At 41.2% G+C, this 16,027-nt stretch overlaps 1 protein-coding gene across 3 annotated transcripts in view; it reads left to right on the forward strand.

The window, feature by feature from the left end:
* The window catches only part of rapgef1b (Rap guanine nucleotide exchange factor (GEF) 1b), a 49,406-nt gene that overhangs the window by 17,283 nt on the left and 16,096 nt on the right, over nt 1–16,027 (forward strand). For 2 of the 3 annotated variants that reach the window (XM_088010858.1, XM_088010860.1), the window contains exons 2-10: nt 5,622–5,767; nt 8,188–8,366; nt 10,514–10,670; nt 10,754–10,842; nt 10,922–11,080; nt 11,981–12,095; nt 12,358–12,538; nt 13,811–14,332; nt 15,703–15,905. In XM_088010858.1, coding sequence (XP_087866984.1) covers nt 5,622–5,767; nt 8,188–8,366; nt 10,514–10,670; nt 10,754–10,842; nt 10,922–11,080; nt 11,981–12,095; nt 12,358–12,538; nt 13,811–14,332; nt 15,703–15,905 — 1,751 coding nt within the window. The remainder of the gene's footprint in view (nt 1–5,621; nt 5,768–8,187; nt 8,367–10,513; nt 10,671–10,753; nt 10,843–10,921; nt 11,081–11,980; nt 12,096–12,357; nt 12,539–13,810; nt 14,333–15,702; nt 15,906–16,027) is intronic. The other variant, XM_088010859.1, reaches the window with a different exon arrangement.

Genomic DNA, 16,027 nt, shown 5'->3' on the forward strand with positions numbered 1-16,027 from the left:
ACCCGACAACTGCACTCACTGCCAGGAATTGGTCTTACAGTTATTAACATCAGAGATTAACATTTTGTGGCCATTTCAAAATGAAAGATACATTCTAGCATTCCAGACATAGTTATTAATCACTTTTATTAGGATCAGAGGCGTAAGGTAGCTGTTGCTGTAAAACAAAGTTTGCAACAGAGATAGAAAGCGGAAAAGGGTAAAGCCAATCAACTTTAATATATTTTGTCCAGCCTTCCTGTTATCTACTGAAAGTCTTGCTCTCTCAGAGCTTGAATTAACTGGACATGCTGTAAAGGCTTTCTTTTAAACAGGCTGCTACATCACTGTGCATAACCTGACTTCATGTATACCTCACTAATATTGAAAATAGATGCCTTAGGGTGTTTTGACTTCTGGCAGTCTGGAGACTAAAAATTTGTGTTCACACTGCACTATGTCAAACAATCCAAACTAATTAAAAACCTCTCCACCCCCTCGCCTGTGGTGGCGCTGGACCAAGAACCGCTGACGGAAATGGCACAAAAAACTTTGAATCAAACACTGAGCACAACTTCCTTCCTCATGAAATGTAAACAACGAGTAGGGTCAGATTTTTAGCGGTTGTAGGATATCTCTATTTCCTTTTGCAAAAGACCATGGGCCATTTCTCCCGCTAGTGCTCAACATGCCCGTTTGTTTTGGTTGTATCTACCCAGAATGCCCTGCACTACAGTTGCTTTGTGCTTTTGGAGCGGTCTTTGGTACGCTTGACATTCACATTCAAACTGCACCAGAGTTCACTTCTATTGAGCTGAAAATTAGATTGTTTGGCGGACCACAGTTTGCTTTTTTTCCCCCCTCATCAGAATATGATTATGTTCTAACTTCTCTAAATGAACCAGACTTTCTAGGAAGACAAACTAGAGTTTAAGTTTAACCAATCAAAGCTGGTATAGGCATACATAATGAAGACTGTAGCATGGGACAATAAACTGGCAATGTTAGAGATCAGGTTTATTGTCAACCTAAATTAGTATTCAGGTTAATGCTGCTTAACTTGTAGTTTATGGATGCACCTAGTAAAAATACACTCACATTTTCTACATTGGGTGTGTGTTTGTTTACTGATTGTGCAACAAAACCTTGCCTAAAGCAGCACCACAAATGTGTGTTTTGTTAAAGATTTGCAGGGTTTGTAGTACTTGTTTTTAAAGATCTACAAGTATCAAAGAATAAATAAAAAAATAACGGCTAAAAGAACATTTAATTTGCTCAATATCTCACTGGATCCGCTCGTCAGTCAGCCTTGGCTTTCTCACGTATCCCTTTTGACGTCAACGTAGGCTACTTCACGATACCTGCGTCGTCGCCTGGATGACTGAAAGAAAAGTTTTCACTGTGAGCTTTCTTTCACTCTTTTGCTCAGTCCATGACTGGTTCGATTCAGCACAAGAGACATTACAGCCCATGACCTCACCCGCTTACAACTCTGGCCAACGGCAGACAGGAAGCCGCAGAGAGCAGGAGCGATGGCCCGGCTGCTGAATGGCCAACGCAGAGAAGCCTGCTTGACCATAACAGAGAACCTCACTGTATTCCTCCTCTAGTCTCTGCACCCCCCACCAACTCTTTCACGCAGCTTATTTTATTTCTTTTTTCCATGTAACGATCATGCTAGAGGCTTGATTTTCTGTTGGAGAGGCGTTTCCATCCAGAGAACCGTTCTCAGACAGCAAAGCTTCGGGGACTGTCATGATGTCTGCCGAACCAGCTGCATGGAGCACGGTGGTGAATCATTTCACTCATGGCAGCGTTGCTCTACTCCGCAGCTGCAGACTTGGACGTAGTCCTTTTGGGACTATGTAAGCTGGAACTGAATGTCCAGCAAACTGTCGGTGTCTGTTCTCATGGCTCTGCTCTAGTGTACACCCCAACCCGAGTTTTGAACAGATTATTGCACAGATTTCATTCTTCAGCCCGTTGGATGGAGTCTTCATGCAATAGATGCCCCTGCCTGACACAAATGACACTAAAGCCCTTTTCGCACTGCAAGGAACAGAACGGAATGGCACGACACGGGTCACGGGTTCAAAGTAGGGCTGACCGTTTTTGCATTAGAACTTCCGACCCGGTTCCATCCTGCTCCTTGGAACCACAAGAGCTGTGGTTCCAATCGGGGCGGCCAAGCAGGGCTGCAGCTGATTGGTTTAGCGTCAGCCGTTGGTGGTTTTGCAGTCAGCCGTTGATCGGGTCTCGCTGGCTCTCACTAAACTGTTCTTACTGTATTTTGTAAAGAGTGCTCTTTTTAATATTTTTATTATTATTATTAATTTGCGATGAATTCCTCTCAATATTCTGCTGTTACCTGGTCCCATGATGAGGTAATTTTTTTTCCTCTGCTTACTCGCTGATTGAACGAGTACAGAATGAGCTCGATCGGTCAACGAGGAATGAGAAAGTTTTCCGCCGCATCTCTGAGGAAAAGGCTTCGGCCGCTACATCGAAACCATTGTTTACTTTCAAAAATAATGACGTCAGGTACAGCTTCGATGCCGCCCTCAGTTATATGCAAACCCAACAGGGCTGCAGTACGGGTGGAACCGGACCGAAGCGTGCCGTTCCGTGCCAGACCATGCAGTGCGAAAGGGCCTTAAGATGCTAAAGGTTACATAGAGCATTGAACACTCACATGAGAGATAAACAATGGAAAGAAGGAAATGGAGATTTATCAAAACTATGATATATTGTCATCACAATATTTACCAGTGATATTCCTATCATATGTTTATCTGACATATGATTCAAATTTTAAAAGTAGCTTGTCATTTATGTAAAGAAACTACATACTTAGGGATATAGTGATAAATTGGCCACCGATTTCCTTGGTTTTGGGTGAACCTCCGATGCTTGCATAAGAAACCAATCTTATGTACTTCCGCAAATCTCTGAAAATCAGCAACTGTCCCCTTTTGCTCTGCAGTGATAGACGGCTGAGTGACAGATGCACACACCAGGTCACATCAGCACATACGCGGTTAACAATAGTCACCCACCGTCGCACCCCTATAAATAATACAAGGTTGGCTGGAGAAGTAAAATCCCCTTACAGTGTTTTCTCCTAACCCCTTCATTCAGAGAAGCATCATTTTTTATGTGGCAATACTGCACTGCATATTGCAATTCAGACAGTTGAGATGAGGATGTTGTCCCTCTCCAGTTGTCCTAGTCACAGCATCTTGTCCTGCCTCTCTCATTTAATCCTGCCAGACTGACTAGATGGTGTTTTACTTTTACTTTTTTCTTTTACCATTCAATTTTCTAAAACATATCGAGGTTTTTTTGGTTTTCTCTGCTTGAGTTTGGTGATATAATGACTACTTATAAAACTAGATGTAATTGTATCTTTTTGTTGTTGTTGTTGTTTTTTGAACCAGCAAAGGCAGCATATTTATGTGTGGAGAATAATTTTGGCTCCCATATTCATGTGACTGATTTGGCCCATTTGGAAACTGAAAACTAGGTCAAATGAATTTTAAAGGTAAAGAGGTGCCAAGAGGTACATTTCCAGTAACTCTGCACATTATTAAATCAGCGTTGCAGCATAAATAAGTCACTCACTCTGACAAAGCAGCCAGTGTTTTTGTAGTTTTTGCTCTAAATTGCAAAATACAGGGTTTTTTCCCCCCTCTGACTGTTCAATGTAAAACAAGAAGAATCCATTCTTCATATCCCTCTTGCATCTCCGGATCAGGAGGAATCGCTGCTGGGACTGTTCACCAACATTTTTAATGACACACAGCCGTGTTTGGCTGCTTCAGCGCTCTTTAGCTTCCACTCAGGGTTGAGGATGAGGAGGATTAAGGGCGGAGAGCGGGAACAGAGGGGTGGATATGTGCACGGCCTGTTGATCAATGGCGCCGATGAAAGCGCGGCGTGGCTCTGGAAGTGTGTTGTGTGCCATTTACCTGCTGTTGATTGCTGTTCAACATTGTTTTGTTCTTCTTTTTTTTTTTTTAACGCCGCTGGACCCGGAATCCCGGATCCCGCTGTCGTTGAGCTAAGGGGAGATCACCGCAGATAGAGGAGTAATTTTGTCACTGATAAAACCCACACTTCCTGCTGACCCCCGGTGCTGTTATTAGCATTTATCTCTTGAATTACTTTGGGGTAGCAATATAGAGAGGGAGAAAGAGGTGAAAACAAGCAGTGAGCGAGCAAAGGATTGTGCAGAAATCGAGAGGTGCTCAATGTTCAAATACAGCTGGCTGGCACTTCTTCAGTTGCATCATTTTAGTAAATCATTTAGCCATAATAAAGCTACTGTTAGTTGTGTGCCTTGGAGCAATTTTATTGCTCTATTCATCCCTCTTGAGTCAATACTTTATATAAGAACATTTCCCATCAATTACAGCAGCAATAAGCCTTTTGGGGATCTCTTTACTAGATTTCCAGAGACTGAAATGGCTCCCCTTCCTATTTTGGAAAATGGTTTAATCTCAGTCTGATTGAATGGAGAGCATCTGAGGACAGTCTTGTCTTGGCCTCCTTTAAGCCTGTATTAAGAGTCCTCCCGGCATGTTGCAATAGCAACTATTAATGCAAATTCAGTCATCGCTTTCAAATTTTGCACCGACTTGCAATTTTCAGCAGTCATAGCAACTTTTTTCGTAAACTGATCGATAGCGTTTTCTGCATTTCCTGCTTTTCTGACTAATCACTGCATCTCGACCGAATTTTGACCAATTCGCTTAGCCCCCTTCTAATTTAACTTCCTGTTTCATGGCATCTCTTGAAAGCCGAACCTGCAAAATGAAAGCTTGCGGCGCTAAATGTTGGCATTTGTATTTTTTTCGTCTTTTGTAAAAAAAAAAATCTTTTAAGATGTGCTGTAGCATTTGCTTGTACTGTGTGTACAGTTTATTTTGACTTGAATGACCAATATAAAATTCTTCTTTTGCACTTTGACAACTCCTCACTGTATGATTTTGTTTGTATTAAGGGGTTCTGTTTCAAGAAGATACTTGAAAATGTTATTTTTTTACTGCAACTTTCGTCATGGAGGACCTGGTTAAGCTCTACCTTCCCATCAGTTCTAAGTTTCCTATCCCCAAGTAAAGCATCCCCACAGCATCATACTGCCACACCAATTTTTAGGCAGAATACCATACTATTTAAATGCAGCTGTGTCTGTTCTCTGTAAATGAATCAAATTGGCAAGTAATTTAACTAGTAAACTCGTGACCATGTCATTGTTTTCATTCTGGCCACGTTTAACTGTTCTGTCCTTGCCTTTGACTCACACACTCACACACATGTAGGGGCTGCTGGAAGAGCCTTGACTGTCCGACTGATTTATGTCCAAGACAAACAGAACAGATGAAATACAGATGCTGCACATACTTGATAAAAATCCCTGGTGCACCAGTGTCTTAAGATTCCACTTTTGTTCCGGCATCTCGCTTGTGTCCACATCTGATCCTCTCTTTAGCTCAGTTTCACAAGAGCGCCATTGTGAGATAGTGGATTTAGCTCTTCACTGAGCTCGTGCCATCTGTTTATAGATCATTTCTATTCTCTCCCCTCAAGCATGTTTACGCCGTGACTGACCACTCGACTTCCTGTTTTCCTTCTGTCCACAGATTCGCAACGATCCCATCTGTCCACTTTCACCATGATACTGAAGGACAAGTTCCACTCACCCAAGATCAAGAGGACTCCATCCAAGAAGGCAAAGCAGCTGCAGCCAGAGCCAGCAGCCAAGAGTACTGAGAAACCTGCTAACAAGGTGACTGTGCACCTTGTTACCCACCTCTTATGGGAAATCCATATATTTTCCTACCTACACCGTTTGTTTGGGAGTCTGTTGTTTTCCCGTTCTGTGTTTTGTGCCCCCTGTGGCCTTGTATCCCTTCTGTGGCCTTGTGTGAGAGTTTTACTGTGGGTTCTCACAGTTTTCCAGTTGATGTAGAAGCAGGCTCCATTAGAGCAGATGTTTTAGTTTATAAAGACACCAGTGACTCTTCCCTGCTTCCCAAATGAGCAGCTCTGGACCGTCTTTAGGGTTCAGTGCGCGCGAGTTTATTTGCCAGAATGATGCAATGAGACTTGGGACATTGTTTTGAATGAGGCTTTTAAACAAAGGCGTAGCTTGGTAACGGTTATCAAGATATTGGAAAGTTTTGAAAATGTAGATTCAAAACCATAAGAAATGTTCTATCACGGTTTCTGTGAGCCTTTGTTGTTGTTGTTTTTAATAATATCCCGCTGTAAGTATCAAAATGCCCAGACTATGAACTTTATGGCCCATATCTTCAAATATTCAGAGAATTTGAATCAAAAAGTGGTTTGGGAAAAACTTCTGTTTGCCCTTCACTTTGAAAATGTGGAAGCAAATAAATAAACCAGTGCAATGATATTTGTGGATTTTCTGTTTTTATGTAAAAGTGCTCAATTTCTCCTTTCTGTTTACTGTAATTTCCAGACTACTGAGCATACCTGAATATAAGCAACACTCACAAACTGTAAAAAGACAAAAAAAAAAAAAATACAAATATGTACACACACTTGTGTATAAACTGCAAGTGTCCCATGTTGTAACATGGGATTTTTACACAGAAAAATTTTTTCTTTCTGTGTAAAAAGAAAAAAAAAAGATTTTCTGTGACTTTTGGTACATATTTCATGAACTTTTAATCAAATATTTTATATTTAATTAAATATGCCCTGGTAAGATGCACAAAAGTGTAAATGCTTTTTCCAAACAGTGCCTGCAATACGGCTGCTTAAAAAAAAAAAGTAATTAAATTCAATAGCCTAGGAAAAGTCATTGATCACTACCTTCACCTTCCTCCTGCACACTACAACCGTTGAAGACGTCTTCATCAGTGTTGGAACGGAGCAGCCGCTGAATCACTTCCTCAGTCTCTCTTTTGTCGTCACTCTCAATGCTCATGCATCACTTTTCAGGGCATTTTAAGAATGTAGATGCTTATTGTTCGGAAACTACACTACGCAAGCACTTTGAATTGCCTTTTGCTGAAAATGTGCTATATAAATAAAATTACCTTATATTTATTGTGCAAATACAGCAGCGGCGATATTTTTACAGAAGGAAACCGGAAGGCTTATAACAGCGGCTTCTGAACTTTTTAACTTCAGACTAAGGGGACGCAATTTCAAGGAGAATATTTAATTACCATTACTTTACATCACTACTGCTAAAAATTGTGATTAACCTTCAATTTCTAGATTATTTTCTGTCTTTCCAAATCGAAGAACATCCCAAACTCTCTCTCTGAGCTTTAGCATCTTGACTACTTAAGACTACTAGTGTTGGCCCTAAGAGTAAATTGACTCCATCCAACTGACCATATGCATTATTAATGTGAGAACTTAAATGCTTGACACTAGAAATATAGTATCTTACCAAATACTGCTTCCAAGCAGTCCTTCGTGGTTGTAAAATGACATGCTGGCACTGCGATGATGATTTGCAGTTTGATTTATTGTGCAGTTCTACTTCAGCCTTCCTTTTGGTCCTAAATAAATGACGATATAAATGCATCAATGGCGTGAATATTATTTTTATCTATTAGTTAATGAGTTTTTTTCTTCTACATCTTGTTCTCATTTTTATTTACGTTTCTGAGGAGGATCTTAAAACCCAACAGGTTTTCATTCCTGACTGAACTCGTCGTAATAAGCGATCAATCTCATGGTAAATTAAAATGAGCTCAACAATTTCCATTCTGACTGTTTTATGAAGGGCAATTTGGTTTACAGAGATGAATCCATTTTATTCATGGTTGCTGTTCCGTGTGTATTCATTGTTTTCACCTGTTTTTTTTTTATTTTGGATATTTAAAATGTCACTCAGTTTTAGTGTTGTGTTAACAAAATGAAAGTTTATTGGTCTTTCAGGGGCGAAATCTTACAATATCTTATTTGAAAATAGTATGAAAAACAACGTTATCGTTTATTGCAATAGTTACTGGGACAGTTTGTTGTCCATCACATTTGTTATTGTTACAGGCCTATACATGAGCCCCAGTTAAGATCCTTAAGGATCCACTGAGTTGGAGAACTGTGATACTAAATATATATTGGCTCGCTATAATAAGGGTGAATTATTGTTAGTTGGCATTGAAAATGTCAGTGGTTACATCCAAAGCTACTATTTGATGACACATCCACTTTTCTTCTCAGAAGGTTAGCAGACTGGAGGAGCACGAGAAGGAGGTGGTCAGCGCTCTGAAATACTTCAAGACAATCGTGGACAAAATGGTGGTGGAGAAAAAAGTGCTGGAAATGCTGCCGGGCTCCGCCAGCAAGGTCCTCGAAGCGATTTTACCTCTGGTCCAAATCGAGGCCCGGATACAGCATAGGTATGTACGGAAGTAACCGCTGGACTACCTGCAGTGTTCATCTTCAGTTTAGACTACAGCAAACTGTTTCCTTTACTGTATATGGACGTTTATTTAGCATATTTATTTATTTTGTGCCTTGACACAGTTTGTAGCAGATAGGGAATTTTATAGGATGTTGACTTTTCCGACTGCTAATGTTTCGTGACTGACATTCCTCATTTTTTTTAGCTTCTCATACATTTAATGTGGGGCTTACAGTTGACATCTCATTGACTTACTCGGCACAAAGGTTATACTTTCAGATTTAGTGCGAGTCATTTTCTTTTACTTTCCATATTTGTGTCTGGCTTGTATAAGCCAAACATTGGAAAGAAAGCTCACCTGCAGTCTTTTCTCTTCTTTTTGGTGGACTGCCGGGGCATGTTGGAACCTCTCTGTCTTTTGTCTTTATCCTTTCCGTCTCCATCAGTGCTGATAAAGGAATGGAGGCCAAAGGTGGTGGATTTTTTTTGTCTTTTCACCCACAGCCCTGTATCTAGAAGCAGTCGATATATAGTTGCCGTAACACTCATGACTTCAGCCTGTGAAGTAGAATCCTACTAGTTTACAGCTGACTTAGATTTGAGTTTTGGTGGATCGAACCGTTTTATGCCAAAACACGTGAACGCTAATTTTACATCTGAAAGCGGCTGTTTTACAAAAGTAGTTTTATTATTCTCTAAAAACTCGACTCAAAGCTGCTTCCTTTGTTAGGTTAACAAGTATACCCAGCTGCATTGCAACCTATAGCTCATGTCTTTCCATCCCTCAAATCCTTCTAATTCCAGTAGATTCAGCTGTCTCCCACTTACTTCAGGGATAAGCCCTGCAGAGACAGTCGAAGAATATTCCGGTGGAGTGAATCAGTCGCAACACGTTGCTACAGGCTTCTGCCACACCTTAGCATCGGGTTTGAATGCACAACAAGCTGCTTGGAGAAACGACACTCTTCTTCCATGTGTTGCTATCCATGCTGCTCTCAAGGCCTATAAAGCTTACTTTAATACACCACACACATTTATCATGGCTGACCAAGAAGTCAGCAGTTGGAGTAGCGTAGCTTGCAAAAGTATTCCTTCTCTTGGAACGCTTTCCCACAAGTGTATTTTGTTGTGATTTTATGTGATGGACTAACAAAAAGTAGCAAAAAATAATTTTTGTCAGTAATTTGTCTCTTTACTACCGTTTTTTTTTTTTTTTTGATAAATCTTTCTCTCAAAAAAAGTCATGTTGCTTTTTTAAGGATGTGTCAATAGTAGAGCTGGATTTAAGACCATCTTGATATGGTGTTGGATTTACTGCGATCGCAATAAAAGTGACAATATAAAGTATTTAAATATTTCCCACAGGTTCTGACTGCGGGTTACTGCATTCACTGGAAGCTTAACAAACACAAATATTGCTCATTTTAAATTGTAACAATTATGAAGTGGGATACATGAAGACACCAGTTACATTAGAAAGTGTTTCTTGCAAACGAGTTTTGATTCAAGCAGTTTTTTTCATGGAATAAATTAACTTTCCATGACAGAATCCCGTGAAAAATACTAGTTATATATATGTATATATATATATATATATGTATATATATATATATATATATATATATATCTCATTTGTAATTAATTTAGTTGGAAATTTGTAATTTAGTTGGAAATCATGTTTTGTCATAAATGTAAACGTCCAACAGAAGGAAATGTATCCATCTTTGCTTGGAAAGTATGCGTTTCTTTCTTTTAAACCTAAAATCAGATAGAAAATGGGGTTCTTTAAAAAAAAATGGCAACAAATTCCTGGAAGCAAGCATTTATAAAAAAAATAAAAATTGCAACTTTTACGGATGACTATGTCTTTGTAGCTATTTAATCATTCCTAGTAAATGGGGCTGAATGTAAATTCACTTACTACACTTTTGTGATGAAGTGTATAAAATTCCTACAAGATACATTGACGTAAAATCTTTTTTTTTTCCCCAAATCCCACTGTTTCCCTACTTCTCTGTTCTACGCCTTTTATTTCACCATCGATTACTCTACTGCATCACTTCATTCATTCCTTCCTGCCTCTTTAACATTTTTTTTCCCACTGATGTCCTCTTTCACATTAACCCTCGGCGGCGGCGGCAGCTCGGCGCTGTCTTCGTGTCACAGCCGCGTCTATCAGAGTCTGGGCAATCTCATCCGCTGGGCAGACCAGGTGATGCTGGACGGCATCGACTTGGACGACAAAGAAAGCGTAATCGCAGTGACCAGCGTCATCAAGGCGGTGCTGGATGGAGTGAAGGTACGCCGCCTGCCGTTCTGTATTCCTCACGTGGAGTATTCACGAAGGAGTCCCAAACTCTGTTTTTGTATTTCTGCCAACAGGAGCTGGTGAAGCTGACCATTGAGAAACAAGAGCAACCATCGCCCACCACCCCGAATAAACCGGCCCCACCTGTTACCACCACTGAGAGGTGGGCATAAAACACACTCGGTTGACTAAAACCAGCACATGAAGCGGTTAATTTACCCGGACGGCTTTTGTGTGTGCAGCAACGTGTCCGTGGAGGTGCCCTTGATAGATACCGAGCAGGAAGTGTCGAGTAGGACGGCTCCAGTGACCTCTCCTGCTAAGGTTGCCCCTGAACTACAAGACGAGGATGTAGCCCCACCCAAACCTCCTCTTCCTGAAGCCAAAGTGGCAGAACTCAGGTGACAATATCACACCGTTTGTTCAGAGCATTACTCCTTCTTTCTGACCACTGAGCATAAAAGGAAAAAAAAAAAAAAAAAAAAAACTTTAGTTTTTGACCAGAAGTCAGCATTCCTCGGATAAAGATGCTTTGAGGGTGGGTTTCGGCGTTTTTGATGTTGATTACACTTTCTATGTTCCCAGGTTCTTGCACAACTTTCAAACTGTTTTAAGACTTGTGCTTCCTCTTTTCCTACTCTTCCTGCTATCTCTCTCATTTATTTATTTATCTTCGTTCCGTCCTTGGTCTCTCGTTCTGGGAACAGAGCACAGTTGAGTGCTGACGCTGGCCAAAGGAGACCCTCTCAGAAGGAGAAGTATGTCGGCCCGTAGGGTCGTCTGATTTCATTATAACATCCCACCCTCGAATCTCACAACGTTTCTGGATTGGATGAAGGCATTTTGGCTTGCATGGTTGCATCACCCTGACGTGTGTGTCCTCCTCGGTAACCCGCTGAAGACCTCCTCATCCAATCAGAAGTCCGCCCGGTGCATGAGAGTGTGTGACTGACCTCTGAGTTGTCGTTTTGCTAGCTTCCATATCATGGTCACCGCTGTTGGCTCGCTCCCTATTTGTTTTCCTGTTTTGACCTGATATTAACTCTGAGAGTGTTTCGGTTGGACAGACAGGATGACTCAATGCCATTTACAAGAGGGGCTTTCATGAAACACTCATGATTTCATCTCACCATTAGAGAGCTGGGATGATAATGTCTGTACATATATATGCATAATCAAGGTTCATACATGCTTAAAGGTGTGTTTTTATGCTTTATGCTTATGCGATTGTTTTAAGAAAACTTTCATCACTCATTGCATGTTTGTAATTTTTTTCCAATGTGTTTTTTTCCTCCCTGTAGTCCACCACCAGCACTTCCGCCTAAGAAACGTCAGTCAGCGCCTTCACCGACACCAGTGGCAGTGGTTGCGCCGATGAGCCGTGGCTCCAGTTTACCATGCAGCGACCACAGACAGGTGACGGATTGATTCGATTATGGATTTTCCAGAGTAAAATTGCACTTCTGTTTACAGCCTCCTGTGTTTCCTCAAAATTTTCAACTAGAGGAGCTCGAAAAGCAATTGCCAAAGTGTGTCATACAATCTCTCTGCCCTTTGGCAGAGTGTCAGTGTTCTAATCCTTCACAATCTAACTGTGCTGGGAACATGCAGGCTACAGCAAACAAACGTTTTCGAGCTAACAAGACTCACGACATGGGAATCTTCTTTTCCCGCGCAGGAATACGAGCAGGAATTCTTCCAGAGGCGTTTCTCTGGGGGGAGCCAATCCTACGGCGGAGACTCCCCTCGCCTGTCGCCCTGCAGCAGCATGGGGAAGCTCAGCAAGTCTGACGAACAGCTTTCTTCCATGGACCAGGACAGCGGTCAGTGTTCTCGCAACACCAGCTGTGAGACGCTGGGTAAGGATGCAAACAGAACTCCATTGTGTGGATTTTCATGTGGGACACTTGTGGTTCGTTTTTGGATTTATTCCCGTGTTTGAACCGAAAAAGGTTTAAGTGTTGTCAAATTATTAAACTCAACTCTAAAAGTTGACACAAAAACGAACTTGTTTACTTTTTTAAACAAGTTAAACTAAATAAATTTTTATTCTGTATTTTCAACTGAAATATGTTGCATCTGACAAATTTTTCCAAGTCATATTCTGTGGTAGACAGTTGAGTGTTCAACCCGTAGGCTCTCTGTTACCTACAGGTAGTAACCCAGAAGTAGATATTTCTTTTATTCTTTGCACTAATGTTCTTACAGTCTTATATTGGTCAAAATTAAAGTTTTAAGTAATTTTCAACTCTAGATAAGTATGAAAAACGAAAACAGAGTTGAATTTCCAGACTTTCTTTTCACCCAGTTCACCAACATCTGTTTTCATCTGTTAATGCACTCATCCCTCCTTCTGTCTATACATTCATCCACCCATTTCTCCACCCATACATGCATAAAATTCTCATATCTGCCTCGCCTTCCTTCCTGGCTTTCTCCCTCTCTTCCTTTCCTCCAGTGTGTGCATTCTGCAGCCTCTATTTAAAGCTTGACCACTGTAAAAAAAAAAAATGTCTGCCATGAACTCATAGTAAACTTTTGTATTTGCACTTTTAATATTTATAAGGTGATTTAGAACTGTGGAAAAGCATAGAACATGTATGGGAACAGAGATTATTTTTGGTGAAATCCACTTTTTTCACTTCCGATACAGATATTTAGGGTTTCGTATCTGCCGATACCAGTCCTATACAGAAAAACGGTGCTGAATTGACCTCAAATGCTTCTTAAAAAAAAAAAAACCACACAAACATAAATGTACTGAATTATAAATTTAACACACTTAAATACGCCAATAGCTTACAAGACTGGTCAAACATGTAAAAACAAGAAGTGCAATTAGGAATCTTAAATATAATGCAAAATAAATAATAAAGCATGACGTCACTCAGAGCACAAAGCATAGAATTAGACTGAATAGAGCTGCCATTGTAGACCGTTCATATTCATATTAATGCATATATTAATATCGCAACGGTGCTTTCCTACAAAAATCATAAACTTTCATTGGTTCAAAAAAATAAAGCTTTATAAATACTTCTAATTAGTAAAAACTACTTTTCTTTAGAGTTAGGATGTAATAGTTTTATCACAATAATTTTATTAACTTTCAGCTGTCTTTACCTTTTCAGACAACACGGAGAGTTATGACCCTGATTACGACTTCCTCCACCAGGACTTGTCTGCCGGGGACAACCTACCTGCGGTACAGGTGGGGGGCTGCCTGAGCCCCCTGCCCGAGTCTCACAGCGAATCCTCGTCCCCCGTTCCCGGACAGCACCTCACGCACCCCCCTCTGAGCGCCCCTCCCTCCCAGCAGCAAGAATACTGGACTCCACAGCCCAACCAGAGTAACCCGCTACAGTCATGTCGCACCAGCGCACCCCCCGCTCTGCCTCTGAAAAAACGACGCAGCACGCAGACCTCGTCCTTCTCCGACGGGGGCTCCAGGGTGCTGTACGAGCGCTACCCCTCCCAGTACGACAACTTGTCAGAAGAGGAGCTTCACCCCACGCCGCCGTTCCCCCTTTTCACACCCATCTCGCCCATGCCCCAAACCAACGGGGGAGTTTTTGTCTCCCAGTTCATGGCCAGCGAGAACGCAGATGTCCCCGCCAACCCGCCGCCACTTCCTGAAAAGAAAAACAGACACAGTAAGTGGGGTGGAGATGTTAAGGGGGAAAGGCGATGCTGTGGATGGAATAAGCCCAGGCGATAAACCGAAAGCTAATTGACTGCAAAATTTCTGACAATAACCGTATCTGCATTTTCTGTGTTTTTAAAAAGTGAAAAGTTGTTTTAGTCTTTTCTCTTTTTTTTTTTTTACTTGGCTGTGTGTAGGTAGGCTTATAGTGTCTATTTATCGTTATCGAGGCAAACTGCTCAATACATCATGACATTGATTTTCCGCCATATTGCCCAGTCCTAGGAAGTAATGAAGTACGAAGGTCAAAAAAAGGACGCCCTCTGATTGGGATGGCTGCAGGACACAGGAGCAGAAAGCAAAGTCAAGAACAAAGACTAATCAAGAGAAAAGTAAATAATGAGGTTGATTAGGAAAAGGAAAGACATTTGCAGCGCTTCGTCATCAGCTCATTGTTGCACGTTTTGTGTCAAAGAAATATTCAGTGTGAATAGAGACAGGAAGTAAATACTAGGATGTGCCACAATAGAGTCTGGGAGAGAGGCCACAGAGGGCAATATTTGGTCACTTCCTCGGCTGCTTGGCCATCACTTCCTCACTAGCTACTGTATTATGTCATCCATACGATCAGCCCTACCTCATTGTTGAGACCATTTTCTTTACTGAGGATGACCGCAGTCATGTAGAATGTCAAAAGTACAACAAGTTTCCTGTGAGTTTAAAGATACGTTCTGCTCTTTGGTCATTATTATTCACTTTTGTGTCTCTGGAGGAGTTTTGTCACCAATCGAAAACTGACAGTGGTTGTTTTAATAATGTAGGCTGGGTTATTTAATCATCAAGAATGTATTTGGGGACCTTCCTTATGTGGGTGATAAGGATTACAGACACATTTTAAGAAGCAGGAAATACAGTAAGAAGTTTTTTTGTTGCCTTTTTTCTTAACCTTCCTGTCATGCTGCAACTACAATCTTCAATGTATTTTAGTGGAATTTTATGTGATAGACCAGCACAAGCAAGAGGCATAAGTATGAGCTGAAAGGAAAACCTGATTTTACAAATTGTTTTAACAACTGACAGTCTGAAAATTGACAGATTGGCAGCTGGTTTATGAATAGGTGCATCTTTGTGCTATTGCAGGGAACGGTGGGTTCAGGGCCTATCTTTCTTAAAATCGTCACAATCTGTCACTGCTTTGTCGGTTAAAATCTCAGTAAAATATACCAAAACTTTGTGTTACTCAGTGTTGCAGGAAGAAGTTTAAAGATGTATTAAATAAGTAATACGTCCACAAGAAAACGCACGAAATCAAACCGTAAAATAAATCCGTCCTCATGCAATCGAGTTCACAGCTCTAAATCTTTCCTCTTCCTCCTTCAGTTCTCCAGTATATGCAGTTTATGGAGGACTACTCGGAGCCACAGCCCTCCGTTTTTTACCAGATGCCACAGAGCGAGAGGATCTACGAGCAGCATAACAAGCTTTTCCAGGAGGTCTACGGCTTCAACGACTCCTTCAGCAGCACCGACTCGGTTCACGAGCCCCTGCAGCCGCCAGCCTTACCTCCAAAACAAAGACAGCTGGTGAGAAGCGCTCCGTGCGGGCAGCCGTTCTCGAAGTTTGCAAGCCAGTTAGTTTCATACTGTTCCCGGTCTCGTTTGCCGCTGTGGTTGGAGTACATAAACAGCTGGATTCACTAATTTGA

Source organism: Poecilia mexicana, unplaced genomic scaffold (assembly GCF_051168715.1).
Source record: "Poecilia mexicana isolate PSO_F unplaced genomic scaffold, ASM5116871v1 scaffold_12, whole genome shotgun sequence".
In the NCBI taxonomy this organism is placed as follows: domain Eukaryota; kingdom Metazoa; phylum Chordata; class Actinopteri; order Cyprinodontiformes; family Poeciliidae; genus Poecilia; species Poecilia mexicana.